This window comes from Platalea leucorodia, assembly GCF_965183815.1.
Source record: "Platalea leucorodia genome assembly, chromosome: 2".
NCBI classification, from domain to species: domain Eukaryota; kingdom Metazoa; phylum Chordata; class Aves; order Pelecaniformes; family Threskiornithidae; genus Platalea; species Platalea leucorodia.
In genome coordinates, this window is record NC_138824.1 from 37,689,933 (window position 1) to 37,706,079 (window position 16,147).

General features: G+C 34.7%; 1 protein-coding gene across 1 annotated transcript in view; it reads right to left on the reverse strand.

The window, feature by feature from the left end:
• Positions 1–16,147, reverse strand: part of DIAPH3 (diaphanous related formin 3) — a gene marked incomplete at both ends in the record, with an annotated part of 259,224 nt that overhangs the window by 91,033 nt on the left and 152,044 nt on the right. Inside the window, one exon of the mRNA XM_082303926.1 lies at positions 6,442–6,568. Coding sequence (XP_082160052.1) covers positions 6,442–6,568 — 127 coding nt within the window. The remainder of the gene's footprint in view (positions 1–6,441; positions 6,569–16,147) is intronic.

Genomic DNA, 16,147 nt, shown 5'->3' on the forward strand with positions numbered 1-16,147 from the left:
CTAGGAAGGAAAAAACCTAAAGAAAAAAAAAGTTAAAATTACTACAAAAATGTTACTTCGTCTTGTAAATGAATGATATGCCAGAGTATATCCTGAAAGGGAAACTTGGGGGTGGGGGGAGCTGGGGAGGGGGGAGGTGAGAGAGACAAAATTTCTGTGATATTCTGCAAGACACAGATAAAGCTACAGCTATGTTATTACAGTCCATATAGGCTGCTTAGTTTATACTGTTAAAACTGACTCCCCTTGAATATGTCATGCACAATTTTAAACTCAAAATGCAGCACTCTGGAAAGATGGCTTACTATCCAGTATTTCAATGCCAGATATGATGAATCCTGAGATTCTTATTTTCCATCTGGTGCATTATGGGAAATCTTAAGCTCTTGGTGTTCTACTGAGACCATGCTTCAATTTTGGTATTTTTAATAAGTCCCCTTTCTTTTTTTCCTTAAATATGGCTCTTGTTAGCCAGCAGCAGCTAAACTGGAGACAACAGGGAATACTACTGAGTAAAGCAATCCCAACTGTAATTATTATGAACAGGTTGATATATATGCATTATCAGCTACACAATTCATTGTCTTTGGATGAATGAAGACAGAAGTACAGCAGAGCTGCAACACAGGTGGTAGGAAAAGTTAGCTATTTGTTAACTTTTTCCAAACTGGCTTCACTTGATGGACTGCCTTTTTGGACTCATGGGACTACAGATCATCATTCTGCTCATTAATGGAACAAGAAAGCAACGCAAGGCTGAGACAAGCAGTATCTGTGGCAAAATTTCTAACTGCTGTATGTTTGGTCTTGCATATTCATGGCAGCTCTTTTCATAGTGAATTGCTTGTCTGAAGTTTATACTGATTTTAATACATTGTGCTATATAAAATACTAATATAGTGCAGGGTATCAAGCCAAGTAAAAGCAGCTGTTACCCTAGAGCAGATAATGAATGATGTTAAACTGTACCAAACATTTCCTTAAAAGACCACATATTCACGGCTTGTGATTTTTTCACAAGCTAACCTATGTATTAAGTGTAGACAATCCAAAAAAGGAATGTGATTCTGCATAAGAACAAAAGATTAACAGGTACATAGATACTGCATATATTTTAGCAGAATCTTCAAAATGGAACTCAGACTGCCACTACACTAGCCAGCAACAGTCTCCATAAAAACACGGCAAACTTTTCAATGACTAGTGCAAAAAGACTTTGAGTCTTTTTGCAAGACAAGAAGCTGGGAGGGGGCACAGCCAGGACAGCTGACCCAGACTGGCCAAAGGGCTATTCCATACCATATGACGTCATGCTCAGTATATAAGCTGGGGGGAGTTGGCCAGGGGACAGCAATCGCTGCTCAGGGACGGGCTGGGCATCGGTCAGTGGGTGGTGAGCAATTGCATTGTGCATCACTTGTTTTGTATACTCTTTTTATCATCATTATTATTTCCTCTTCCTCTGCTATCCTATTAAAACTGTCTTTATCTCAACCCATGGGTTTTACTTTTTTTTTTAACAATTCTCTCCCCCATCTCACCGGGGTGGGGAGGATGAGCAAGTGGCTGTGTGGTGCTTAGTTGCTGACTGCGGTAAAACCACAACATTCTGTAATCTTCCAAAGTCCTTAGGATGCTAGGACATCTTACAAACTTCAGTTTATGTTGCACAGAGGGAAGTTCAAACCATGAGGCCGATTAAGTAACTGACAGTTTAGAGACAGTATGCAGTCTCTTCCTTGCAGATGAAATGGGTTTCTTCTACCTCACTTCAATCAGGCTCTGACTTGGGCAAGTGCTGTTCCTTCCTTCTCTTTTTGCAAAGTCAACAAATTAACTTAAATGACAAGGAAACAGGAATAGAGAACTGATCAAAAAGAAAGGAGTCTGTTCCTAGCTGAAAAGCAGCAACCAACTTGTTGTCTCTCAAGTATTAGTTCCATAAGCTTCTGTGAAAATCACCATCAACAATACGTTCAGTGGTAGGCTGAAAGTTGTCAAGAGTTTCTCAGCTGCTGCTTAGAAAATCATGAGATGCAAGCTGGACTGATAAAGAGCATGTTGACTAAATTACTTAATTAAGCTTTTAATATGCAATTTAAACACTCTCCATAAACCCATTAAATTTTTATTTTGAGCGTACAAGTGTATTTTGTTCACGGTGCTTTTTATTGAACATTTCGCTCGACAGATTTAATACTCTAGATCAATACCAATTCAATATTCTTTGACTTTCCTAATTAAAGCAAACAGAAGAACTGCAAGAATAACTATGATTTCTTTTCAGCTAGTATACATAAGACAACTGACAAACTAGCACAATCTAATATATAGAGAAATATTCATAATTATAGACTTTGTCAATAAAAGAGTGCACCAACTGTGCACATATCTGACTTCCTAAAGAAACAAGAATGCTAATCAGTTCATTAGGGGCCTTTGGGTTGTGATATTTAGCGACAGGATGTAATAGCCTGCTTGTCCATGGAGCATAATTGTACTCAGGATGAAAAATTATTTCCAACAAAGCACCATCCTTCCTTTTTCATATTTCCTGCTGGTTTCTTTTTATGAGCTGCATGCCTTTCAAGACATCAGCATCATTCAGCTTTCCTTGTCATAGGAATAAAAGTAAAGACAAGTCCAGGCTTCATCATGCTGTGCAGGATTATCTAACCTTTACATCAAACCTTTTTTGCTTCGTAATTTATTGAAGTTCCTGTTGTTCTAAAAGTGAGCTTCTTTAATTAGTGTGTTCACAGACATTACTAGAAACTATATGCAACTTTACTGTTTTGAAATTACTGCCTGTCTGCTGGGAGAGGAAGTAGGTGAGGGCAAACTATTCCTGTTCATAATATTTACTGTTCAAAGTACTGAATTTGAATAGTCTAATACAATGAAATATGTAGTATGGCTGGTTTTACCTGTACTGATTTATTCTGAGTAAGACCAACTATTCATTTCGCCTGTTTCTGACAGCAGTCAATACCCAATGATTAGGGAAAACAAGAAGGAAACTTGGTAAGTATAGCATGATAATTCAACTGATGTAGTATTTAGTTTCTAACAGTCTGCATGCTAGTGATTTTTCTGAGCTAAAACTACCTCTGGACTACTGTGTTTAATAGCTGCAGACGTACTATCTTCAGCTAACTACCTAAGCCTTATATGAAATTCATTTACATTTTCAGCCTCTACAACATCCTAAAAGTAAATGCTACAGTTTAATTGTTTGCTGTGTAAGAAAACATTTCCGTTAGTATGTTTTAACCTGCTGGACAGTATTTTACGTGAGATGAACCCTGGTTATTTATAAGACACAATGAATATGTTCCTAACTTTCCTCCTGTATGACATACAAAATTACAAATATTTTTAATAAATTTTCCTAACTTTTTTGATTTTCCGCCTTCAGAGTCCTAATTTATTAAAACATCCCTGATGCAGAAACTATTGCATACTGCTGATCATTGTCACCATTCTCTGCCACATCAGTAGCTATACAGTATACTTTTTGAGATGGGGTGATGGAAGCACTCAAGATATGAGAGCATCACTGATTTAATACCAACTTATTTATGTTTTTTGCTTGCTTTTAATTACAGTTGTTCTCAGTTGTTCTAATATAATGTTTTTTCCTCCAGATCTATTACTCTATAATCATTGAAGTTCACTTTCTCTTTTGTCAGCATCTGCCAGTATCTCCCTTTTGACATGAGGGGTTTTTTTGTTGTTTTTTTTTTTTTTAGGTATTAATCCAGAAAAAATAATCATTCCACTTTTGACCTAAGAACTTTCTTTCCTTGGAAGTCTTTGTTAATACACCTTGTTGAAACGTGCATGGAAATTTAATTATGCTCTACTGACTGCCCTACCTTTATCTGCATGCTGTAATAGATCTGCAAGGGATGGTTTCTCTTTACAAAACCCATGCTGACTCTCCCCCATCATATTATGTCTCCCATATATACATGTTGGTTCTATTTTTATTTAGTGTTCATCAGTTTCCTTGGTAGAGAAGCCAGACTTGCAGATCCTCCTTGTAGCCCTTTAAAAAACTCAGGTTCTTCCTTTCAGTTCTAATTCCTCTGGTGTCTTGGGCTAACTTAGTTCATTTAAGAATCTGTAGTCCAATAGGTTTATATTTGAGTTCATTTTAAAATCTTTTCAAGTCTTTTGTGACCACTGGTTACTCCTGGGGATTTATTGCTATTTATTTAAAAAAAACTTCTACTGACTTCTTCACTTGAGATCATCCTTCTATTCAAAACATTGCACAGTGGGGTCAACTGAAGTTCTCCCTAGAGAAAACTGATGCAAAGAACCAATTTACCTTTATGCCTATGGCTTATCTTCTTGGCACATATTGACAATCTACATCTTCTCTGGCAGGATTACAGCTTTTGAGATGCTTGAAAAAGACGATGTGTAGATCCTCCTTTGCATTTCCTAAGATCATCACTATCCTTTTTAAGCAATCAGTAAACTGCTCTAATGCTCTTCATATATGGGGATGGAATTTCAACCCCTAGAAAAGTTACGGCATTTATTGACAAGGTCCACCTATTTACCCTATCTGACTTTTATTATATTTTAACTTTTCACACTATTTCTCTACAACTGTGACTTATTCTGTCTTAAACACAATTTATAACCTTACATCACTGTATTCCACTCACTTCCTGCCATCAAGTTTCAGAACTGCCCAATACATCAATAACACAAAGGGAAATGAGGCATCATACATAATCATTTTTTGATTTTATATGTTTGATATTAGCATAGAAGTACATACTTATTCCTCAACTTACTTTTCCTGTGCTCTCCTTCTTAAGTGAAGCTAATTTTTTCAGGGTATTCTTCACTCATTCTCAACTGAATTTTGCTAATTTCTTTCATATCTGTTTTATAGGTATTGAAGTTTTACAACCACATCTCCAAAGAAAGCTGTATACTAAATTATCTGTTACTTCAAACCCTAATCCTAGCTTAAAAATGCAAAAGTTATAGGGTATTTTAAGTGCCAGCACCATGACTATTTTGGATTAGATGATCGTTGTAGGTCCCTTCCAACTAAAACAGTCTATTCTGTTCTAATGGATTAAGAAGAGTCTATCCTTTTTCACAGGTTTCATTTCTTCCTATTTCAGTGCTTCCTAGTCCTAACTTCCTAGACTACACATACTTTTCTTAACCAAGCACAGACTTTGCATAGTCCTAGCAATATTTCTGAGGAAGATATCATGGATATATTTTCCTCTAACTTCCTAGCAATAGTTTATCTCTTGCCTTCAGGACTCCTCTCCTAGTTCTCCTATTGTGCTATTGGCTTCTTCAGGGAAAAAACTTATGTTTTGTACTATAGAGACACCACGCTGGTGGGCTGCAACATATCTCTCAAAACACATTGAGCTGGAAAAAAAAGCCAGCAACAACAACAACAACAAAAAGAACAACCTCACGAACAAAATACCCAACCTTACAAAAAATTAGTAGCAACATCGAAAGGTTACAGATAACCCACAGAGTCCAGAGAAGGCCTAAAGCTAAGTTGTAAACACTTTGGTTGCAGCTAGTCTACTGAAGAGGAAACTGGCCCTAATGCAGCAAGAACCAGTATATCCACTTGGCCTCAGGGTCCCTTGCCATCTTTTATTTGACAATATGAGATTAATCAAGAGGACTGGCTCCTGAGTCCCTCTGCCTTTGTATATAACAAAGTAGTCTTCCAGCTAGGTAATAACTTAACCATACCCGCAGAGGAAATTTCAACCTGTCTCTCTATCTGCTGATATTTCTGCTTCCAGATTAGTGTCAGTGCCAAGCATATATGACCATCATCTGGTAGGGAGGTTTACGTGAAAGAATGTTTTTTTCCGCTTTAATTAAGTATTTTCATGTCACAAGGCTTTCTTAAGAGAGAAACAGGCAGTGAAGTTGGCTGCAGGATTTGGAATAAATAGTGAGAAAAGGAATTTTGGCAAAAATAAGGCCAGCAACCAGTTTTCATATGCTATGAATCTCATTTCTGAAATAAGAGAAATTTTTTGGTTCTGTGGTTGCATGTACAAAAACATTCACAGCAGTAATGCATACACTAGAAAACAAACACAGGGTGACAGACATTTTTTTCTAAGACATTCTCATGTAAAAAATCATTTAACACTAAAGTGAAGTGCTACTTTTCATTAAGTTAAGAAACTTATACACAGTGTAAAACCTGACAGTAAGCATTTTTCTCCTCATTCTATCCACTACAGATAAATCCTTTAATTGGGCCGTTCGTGTATTTAGTTTTTGAGGGGAAAAAAAGAGTTCTATTTTTCAAAAATAAATGCTACAGACTAAGCAGAAGTTATGCAAAGAAATTTAAAGTTTAAGGTAATGCAGTTAAATTACTTCTGTTTTTTTTTTTTTTTAAAGAATACTCCAAAGGATATTGACATTTTTGCTACAAACTTATCGTGCTTATCTTCAGGAACTGGAAAAGTCTGCAAATCCTTCTCAAGCTGTTGGAGTTGCCTCTCCATATGCTTCAGGCTCTTCTCCAGGTTTTCTGCTGAGACTAAAATACAGAACATTCATTGTGTTAACACCTTAAACAAGAAACATTGTTTGTAAAATACATGAGTTAAAACCTTACCCAGATCAGCATACTACGTTTTTAATTCTGAAATAAAAGCACACGGAACAAATTACAATAAAAGATGAGGGGGTCACTCTACAATGTTCAGTTCTCCACACTTACGTGGTTGCCTTATTCTGATTTGATGTACGCTGTTTGAACACCGCATTTTGTTGTATTTTTATGACCAAGCTTTTGCACTGCAATTAACAGTCTGTTTTAAATAACCTGAGATATACATATGCCAGTCTGTCTTTTCTGATTACCAAAGGATAAGTTTTAAAGCTACTCCAAGAACCACAAAGCTTTCTTCAATCTCATTCTGTTAAAACAGAAAATACGAACATTTGTATCATGAAGAAAATAAGACCCTCAAAACACAGAGAAAATGGGGCTATTAAACACCTACACATGAAACTTAAGACTCGATTCCCTAGTTTGAAAGCACTATGCCTGGTAAAAAACACAACAGAATTTGTTAGAGCGAAAGTGCTTGCCAAGCTGGAGGGAAGTGCAACCACTTGAGAGGGTGCGGCAGAGCAAAACAGGGACTTAGGAAAAAGAAAAGAGTAAGGATGAAACATCAGGGATTTACAGAATGAAGCAGAAAAAAATGCAAATTTCCTTTATCAGAAAAAGAGAAATACAACTTTCATCCATTTGAAGCAATGCATGGAAGTTGAACACTTGATCTGTAAATAGTTGATTAAAATATCAAGACCATAAGAGTAATCTGAGGATAACTCCTGTTAACATGTATTCTATCTTGGATTTATATTATTGGAATCAGTTAAAACTTATTCCCTGATTGTTTATGAAGTAAACAACATTTAAATATGTTCCATAGGAACAATATAGAGAGATAAGAACATACTCTGAATTGTAGTCTAATGACTTGATTTTTTTTCTTTTTTTTTTTTTTTTTGATTATTTATTTCATTCATAATATACTGTACCTATAAAGGTAACGCCAGTTTAAACTTCATCTAAAAATTCCCTGGAGAAAGTTTGTGGCCCTATGATGTTATTAGGATCTGTAGTGGATCCATGATTTCATCCACTGAGTAGTTATGTGATGGAAAATATAAGATACACACACTGAACACATCTTTCTCTCATAAAAGCCTGAGAGGGTCCCCAAACAACTAGAGTAAAACGTTGCATAGCAACTACAATCCCATTCATAGCAGAAAGGTTAACATAACTATAAAATGATCAGTGGCAACCTGTTAAAATGCTAATGTAACCAAAAAAAACCCAATCCAAACACTTTGGAGACAATCAACTTTTCTAAAAAGAATAAGGGAATATAAATGTATGTTCACATTATAATTTATAACTCATCATTTAGTTTATAATTACAATTTTTAAAACCCTCTGTTTACTCAAAAACACTGTTTTCCAATTGTATATTAGACTTGGCAGATTTTCACTCAGTGATTGGTAAGCCCAAATCATCACCACATAGGTCAGTTGGCTTCAGTAGTTAAGAAACTGCCTTGTTGGGAAGCAGAGTTAAAATTAGAAGCTGACAATGTTGACTACAGATGTGCTTCAGTCTTCAGAGGTTCCAGAAGCAAACCTGATTTTAATATAAAGTCATACTTCTGCTGTCATAAGAAGCCTTTGAGGGTAGGCACACACACACACACAGTTTTAAGACACTGATTTACTTAGAAAGCTACTAAGAAATACAGATAATACCTTGTGCATAATATAACTATCAATAGGACACAATATAGTTTGTCTTGTATAAAAAGAGTTGACAGCATAAAATTAAAATTAAATACTTACAAAATGTCAGAATGATGAGACGCAACAAGTACAAAGGTTTTAAAACAAAACAAAACAAACCCCCCCAAAAAAATCCACTAAAAAACTCTCTACATCAATTGCAGATAGCAGCTGAGTTATAGCTACATTCATTTTCTCAGATAAAAAAAACAAACCACAGTGCCTAGAGCTGATTAACGGGTTCTATACAAGAGATTTTTGAATTCTTGCTTCCAGCAAATCCAATTTTTTATTTCTATTACCACAGTTCTTTTGACCTTGAACAGTTACATATTTGATCAAGAATCTTTACATTTCTATCTTGTTCTGAAGGTTTTTTTCCTCTGTCATGATCTTAAGTTGTTCCTGAATATAAAAATTCAGCATTTCTTTGATTTCAGCAGTGCACAACTGTTAGATATATTTTCCTTTAAGACTATATTTCTGGTGACAGCCTCAAGCAGAGGCTAGCTCACAATATGCTGGTATTCATTTGGTACTGTTGTCTTTAAAACTTCCAATTTCGTGAAAACAGATGAAAAAAAAATCAAATCTGTAAATATAATCAGCTCTTCAACAAAAAGATCACATGAAATACCTGCCAACCTTCCCTTATGCCCCTCTAGAAGACATGGTATAAAATCTGAAGAGACTTAGAAGAATGGCAGAAGAGAAAAAAAAATCCCTAACTTTGACCCCTAATCCTGAGAGGATTCAAATATAAACCCAAGCCAAATTGAAGTAAGCAGCTCGCATGATAGTTTGGAAACAAAGTCCAAGACTGGGGTTTTGAATGTTAGTGAGACCACAAAACCAAGATATTCATTCAATACAATGGAGATGTGCCTGAACACTCTCTCACTTATACCTTCTGAACTCTCATATCCTTTTTCTAAAAAGGTTCCTGATATTTTTATAGGCAATAATTAGATTTCCTCACCTCCTGCCTTTCAGGGTTAAAACAATTGTGTTCTTAAAGTTTCCTCTCTTGATTCGGGTTTTCTAATACCAGGATTATTCCAGAAGCCTCTTCACCTGCTTCTGTTTTAAAACCCTTCTGCATAGTATTTCAGGTCATGACTCACCAGCTCTTTTAATGTTTGCGTTAGTATTTCTACAGTTCTACTGGTAATACCTTATATGATTATCTTATGATAAAATACCCTTTTTCCTTGACCAAAGCTCTTATTGCAGTATCAAGATGCATGATCTTGTACTTCATACTATCAATGTTCATTTCTTTTACTCTGCTTCCTCAGCATCATTCAGTGATGACAACCTGACCCTCCTCTCGAGCTGGCAAAGCTGTCTAACCCTTTGTCAGATATACTCATTGGTTCAATACCACAATTTTATTTTTTTGCCATATTCCTTTTAGACAGTCCTTGATGTTTCTTCCACTTTTTATTCTAATGAATATTCTCCCATTTTACATTATATCAAATGCTTTCCTGAAGTCAACATATTTTCCTGTGTCAAAAAAGGAAAAGAAATTAATAGTCAAAGCTAGCAGATTAGTCTACTACCAATAAATGTTTTCATTTTATGCTACTCTCATTAACCTCCACATGTTTGATTATTCTTTCCTCTATAAACTTTCATATCATCAAGGTTAGATAAAGAGATGTGTAATTGCCCAAATCATTCTTTTCTCATCAGTTTCTTAAATATTCTGTCGTCATACAACATTACTATAGCCACAGTAAAACTTGGTAAAAAATATACTTACTAAAGTTTTAGTTCAGTATCTCAGTTATCTTAGAATGCAGAAATGGAAACTGGTATTTATAATATGAGAATACAGTACTCCGATTTTTTCTTTCAACAAATTTCTACGGAGACATTTTGCTACCCTCTTCCCCATCCCCAGATGCTTAAAATTAAAGCAATATTTCAGCTAGTTTTGAGACTACACCTGCTTTATCTTAAATCCTAGAAATAATTCTCCAAAGCAAAGCAATACTACTTGAGTGCTCTCTCATTTATATTGCTGTAAACCTGCTACTTTTTGCAATAGGTATTTCAGCTGATATTTCAGAAATCCTACGTGCTTCCCAAACTGTATGACAGTTTTCTTGGATGGTCACAGTCTCCATATGAAGAGAGTCTTCCTCTTGCCTACACATACTTTGCTTCCCTTGTGCTATTCTGGCCCCTATATTCTGAGGGGAGAGAGTGACGGTGACAAGGTGATCTCTAGCCTGATGCAGAAAACTATACCATATTATATTAAAAAAAAAAAAAAAAAAATCTGAAAATGTACTGTTGCTTTTTCTATTTGAACTTCATACTGGACTGATGGACAGAGTTTACTGAATAATTCTCTAAAATTGCCAATGTATTATTGATGCAGCACTTAAATGACAAAATATAGCCTAAAAAAACCCCCAAAAAACCAACCAAAAAACCTTCTCTATTGTCAGATGGTTTAGAGCACTAACAAAGAAATATTCCAGAGGTAAAATATTAGGTTAGGTTTCTGTAAACACCAGCAAAAGGCTGAAATATCTATTAACAGTGGAATAAGATCTAGTTGGATGTACTGATTCTGTGTCACAGAAGACTGAAAATACAATATTCACGCTTCATTTCTACCAAGACGATGTTTTCTCGTTTTCTACATTTTCTGGCTTTCTTGTCTTTCTTTTTCAAGTGTGTCTGTGTAACAGGTGTATACAATACTCTTGTTGAAACCTTTTCTCCCCAAAGCTCTGACAATGCAATTGCCTCTTGAGCCCTCAGACTTTCCCTTCTGTAGCCAAAGCAGACAAGAGTTGCACACATGAAAGAAGCAGCTCTCTAAGCAGGATTTAATTAATTTTCTCCTATTTTGAATTCAAATATGAGCACACGAGTATAGTGTAATTGGTAAACAATGCATAAGCATTTCTGTACCCAGTTCTCCAGTAGTAATAGCACTATCATCAGTAGGAATAGGCCTCAGACCTTATACTAACTGTGCCCCATACTACCTACACATGACCCCGGCCTGCTAGACTTGTTATAGACTTCTTTTGAGAACCTCCTGGGTGAAATGCGGCCTGACACCACACGTCTCTTTTTACAATGTACGGTTTAAGCTCAGAACTTGAAAATATGGGCAAAAGTTGAAAACAGAAACCCCTGAATGAAAAACAATTCACTGGTGGTCACTTGTTCATCACTGGATTGCTATTGAAAGACAGAAGCAGCTGCTAAGGCAAGGGGAAAAAATAACCAAGCAACAGGATATGACACCTGCCACAGCACGGGGAAGTAACACCCCCCAGTGTTGCACAGTACACAATGATATGGTGCAGTGGTGGACTAAGAGCTGCCAAGAGACAGAATCATCTTACAAAAGAAGAAATCAAATTTGGAGGAGGGAAGAGAAAGAAGACCCTCGCATCAGTTGCGGCTCCCCTCACTGAAGAGCTCTTGAGCCTCATCACCTCGACCCTCGGGGGCCCAGACCATGAAGTACTGTGCTGACTGCAGTGTACTGTATATTCACAGCTAATTTAGGATATGGTTGTTAATAACTAACTGCTTTGAATACCCGGTGATAGTGATTAATAATGATTAAGACTGAACCATTAGCATGAAATGTTAATGAATATCAGTCTAGTAAAGTTTAAAATAAAAGTTTAAAACCAGCCAGATTTATCAGTCTTCTAAACAATCCCATCACTGCAATCTCTAACCCCCTGAGACAGAGATATAGCTAGAAAGAGAGACAAGACCACGCATACAGATATATGAACTTGCAACACTTCCCTACTCATTAAAATTAACCTTTCTCACCTTCAAGGGTCTATACATCTGCACAATGTATTCAGGTTTTCTATTCCATTGCCCTTTTTGCCATTTTAAGGTTCCTCTTCCAAACAATTTCTGCATAACCCATTTGATATTTTTTCTTTGTCTTTTAGCAGATATCTATATTTTTTCCCCTATAGACTATCAATAATATTCTATTTGTCTTAATCTCACTATCACTTAATACGCTACACAGCAATGAAGTCTCTCAGTAACATCCAGGTATTTATACCCAGTTGAATAAATATGAAATTAAAAGTATTGAACAGCTTTATCTGAATCCTGATCTGTCTACAGATCAAACTGTCTACATGTTTAAATAACTGGGGGCTCAAGGACTGAACCAGGTATTGGCCATGATACTTAACTGTTGGATCCCTGGAAGATGATAGAGAAAGCAAGCTACTTTCATGGACTACTTACATACTTCAATATCATATTAGAAACTGAAGTGCTGTTTTGGTAAATATGTGCAAATACCCAAACTCTTGCTTAATATTTGATTTGCCAATTCATGCTTCTAAGAGATGCATATATTCCTGTGCCCTAAAGAAAACAGAATATTTCACTTAGATTTCAGTAGTTCATTGCATAATTGTGTCTTAAAATTACTCGCCAGATAACAGTACTGTGCACAACTTAAAGTCACAAACATTAAAAGAAATAAGAGATTATTTGCAATAAATACTTAACAGTATTGGATACGTTCCATTAGCTTTTAAAACCAAAATTTTTGTATTGTGAAATGCACTCAGACAAAAAAAAAAAAATCACAAGAAGGTATGTTTAATTACTTGTTTTCAACCAGGCTCAATTAATTATAAAATGGTTCAGACGGGAATATGGCTAGTCTGTAGTGTGCTGATGTAGGACGTGTGTCCCAATAAAGCAAGAGTTGTTGATCCACTACAGGTATAAACAGGGGTAAAAAAAAAAAAAAAAAAAATCAATAAACACAAAATTGTAGAAATATTTAAAGGTATATTTAAACAACAGCACCATGAATTTCCCATGAATTTCCTTTTGCAAATATTTAATGCTCCTGGTATGGTATCTTAAATGCTGGAATAGCACATTTTTATGTCTTAATGGTACATTTCTGGTAAATAGAGATAAATACTTTTAGCCTAAGATTTTCAAGATTAAAAAACAAGTTCTCTTCAAATCATTTAAAAAAACAGTAGCCACAAAATAACATGCTTTTTCAGTCTCGTATAAGAATTTCTTTCACACAATTTAGAGCTTGAAATAGTCTTCTAATTTAAGTACTGCATTCATGGACAAATATTTACTTTCTACCTTCTTCTTTTGTTTAGTGCTCTAAAATATTGTAAAATTAATTGCTAAAAACATTACAAGTTTTCTCAGTCTTGATAACAAAAAGCAAGAAAAAAGATGTCTTTTTAAAATTTCTTATTCTTTTTAAACAACGGTATCTCAAAACCCTTTTTTCATATGGAATTCTTTGTCTGTCATTACTTTGTTATACCTCAGTATTTATTTTAAGGCTAATACCATTACTTTACAGTTATTAGTAGTCTTGTCTGAAAGCCAAATCAACCCAAAACTTCAATTCCTATTACTGTTTATCTCTTGAGACATAAAATTTAGCATTTGCTATTTTGAGCACCACATTTATATAATCATCCTTATAAGCAATCTAACTCCATCTTAAAGTATATAGTTGCTTTTTTCCACCAAGGAAAACAAGTTCCAGGAAAGCATTTCTGTAACCTTACTCTTTTGATAGTTAGGCACATTGATCTAATTTCTAAACTAATTTCTACTTTTGGTAATGTAACGAAGTGAAATATTTTTCTCTTCTTTATTACCCCTACACCCACATTTTAGTCCTCTTCCTGATTGTGATATTCTACCCTCCCTCTAACAACCAACAGCTCTTAATTTTGTCTCATCACCTCATTTCACTAGGACATTTCTACTCCTGGTAACAGTAAATCTTTACTGAAGTAACAGTAAATCTTTAGAAATCACCATAGGTACAACCGTTCCCCAAACAAGCAAGTTCCTTTACAAAATTAAGTATTGCATTCTTGTTTATACAGTTATTTCACTAATTCTCATTTTGTCCAACTTTGATAGTCATTTTCCATTGGGCATAAAATCAAATTCTTTACTATGACAAAATTGCTGAAATTAAGTCCACATTTCTTTTAAGATTTTTTTTCACTTGATATAAGGAATTCTTAGTTTATTTAGCTGTCTCTATACTAACTTACAAGAGTATTCAATAGCTCTTGTAAAGCATACATTGGCTTCTTTCCATATAAACTAAGGCATAAGATATGTTTGATGCCTCCCTTGGGTCCTGTCTTGATATGCAACCAACAGGATCATAGACCAAGAAAACAGAAGTTAATAGATATAGAATATAAAAATTAATAGTTAATAGAAATAGAATATAAAAAAAAATCCCTAACAAAACCAGACAAATTGTTTATCTTAAGTGAAGCCACCTACCTAATAGCTGAATTAATTAAATTAACATGTGAGAATGAACAATGGTACTGTTCTTTTTCCGTTCTCTGAAGAACTCTTTTTACTCTCTTTCTGAAGAGCCATCAAAAAAGAAAATCCAGGTAACAGGTACAGAATAAAAAAATGGACCCCTAAAAATGGACCTCTGGTTGGTAGCAAGTCTCCTGGTTATTCTTCATAGCCATCATTCTTGAAAACTATCATTTAAGGCAGAGAAACATCCCATACATAACTTAAAAAAATTGGAAAATGAACTTTGCATTTAAAAAAAGGAATTCTTAAAAAAAAAGACATAATTAAGATAAAATTGTTACCATGTTAGTTACATTTTTCAATGTAAATCTCTGAATAGGCTACCATCCCACACTATGAGTCTCCTATAAGAACTTAGAAACTTGTGTAATCTGCAAAATAGTGGAACCATCTATTGATTTTGGTACTGATTTAATATAATACAGTATGGAGTAACTCATGAAGTTTGTAATGTTTTCTGAAAGCACAAAAAACCCCACCCAAAAAACACAACAACCCAGACTATCTGAAAACACACACTGTCAATTTGTGACTTAAGACAAAATAAAAATCCAAGAAATGCATAGCAGAAATTATGTTATTTAACAATACTGAGAAATTTGCCACAGACTTTTAGAAAATCTGTAATAGGAAAAAAACCCTTTCCTTTTGACATATAGATTGCCTATAGCATATATATTAATATTGTTCTCTCACGCTGTCCTAATGTTTTTAAATGTTGTAGGTGGGGTGTTTGGTTTTTAATGAATATAGATTAAACTTCACATTTATATTTTGGTTCCTAGATTTTTTTTTTAAAGTGAAATTAATTATCTATGAAAAAAATTGAATAAAGTTTCAAAAATGAGAAAGTGGGTAAGTTATTTGTAAAGTGACAATGAGTTAATGACTTTTAGAGGAAGGAAAACCTGCAGTTTTATATTGTTATTACAATATGAAAGGAAGACTTTATACACTGCTATGTGTAAGGTCTGTGTAAATTAGAGTCAATCAAATAAAACAGCAACCTGGATAAATGCAATATAAATCTTTAGAATACCATAAAATAAGAAATTAGTAAAGTGTACTAAATCACCAAAATATTTCTTGTCTGGAACACTAATAGAAAAGCAGGAAAGTCATTATGTTTAAAAGAAGAAACAGCTTTAATTATATGAATCTTCAGGAACTGTCATATCAGTAAGCTCATTAGCTGTAATGAAAGTTCCTCCTGCTGATCTAAGAGTACTTAAAAACCAGGATTTGTTATACTTCAAAGCAAAAAGGTATCTTTAATTCATGTACTGTAACAGTGAATTAAGCCTACTTCTAGTATTACAAAAGTAGAAACTAAAACTTCAGCACATAATAGAAAAAACAAATTAAATACCCTGAAGTAAACTACAACTGCATAGGTCACATGTCCCTTGCTGCTTG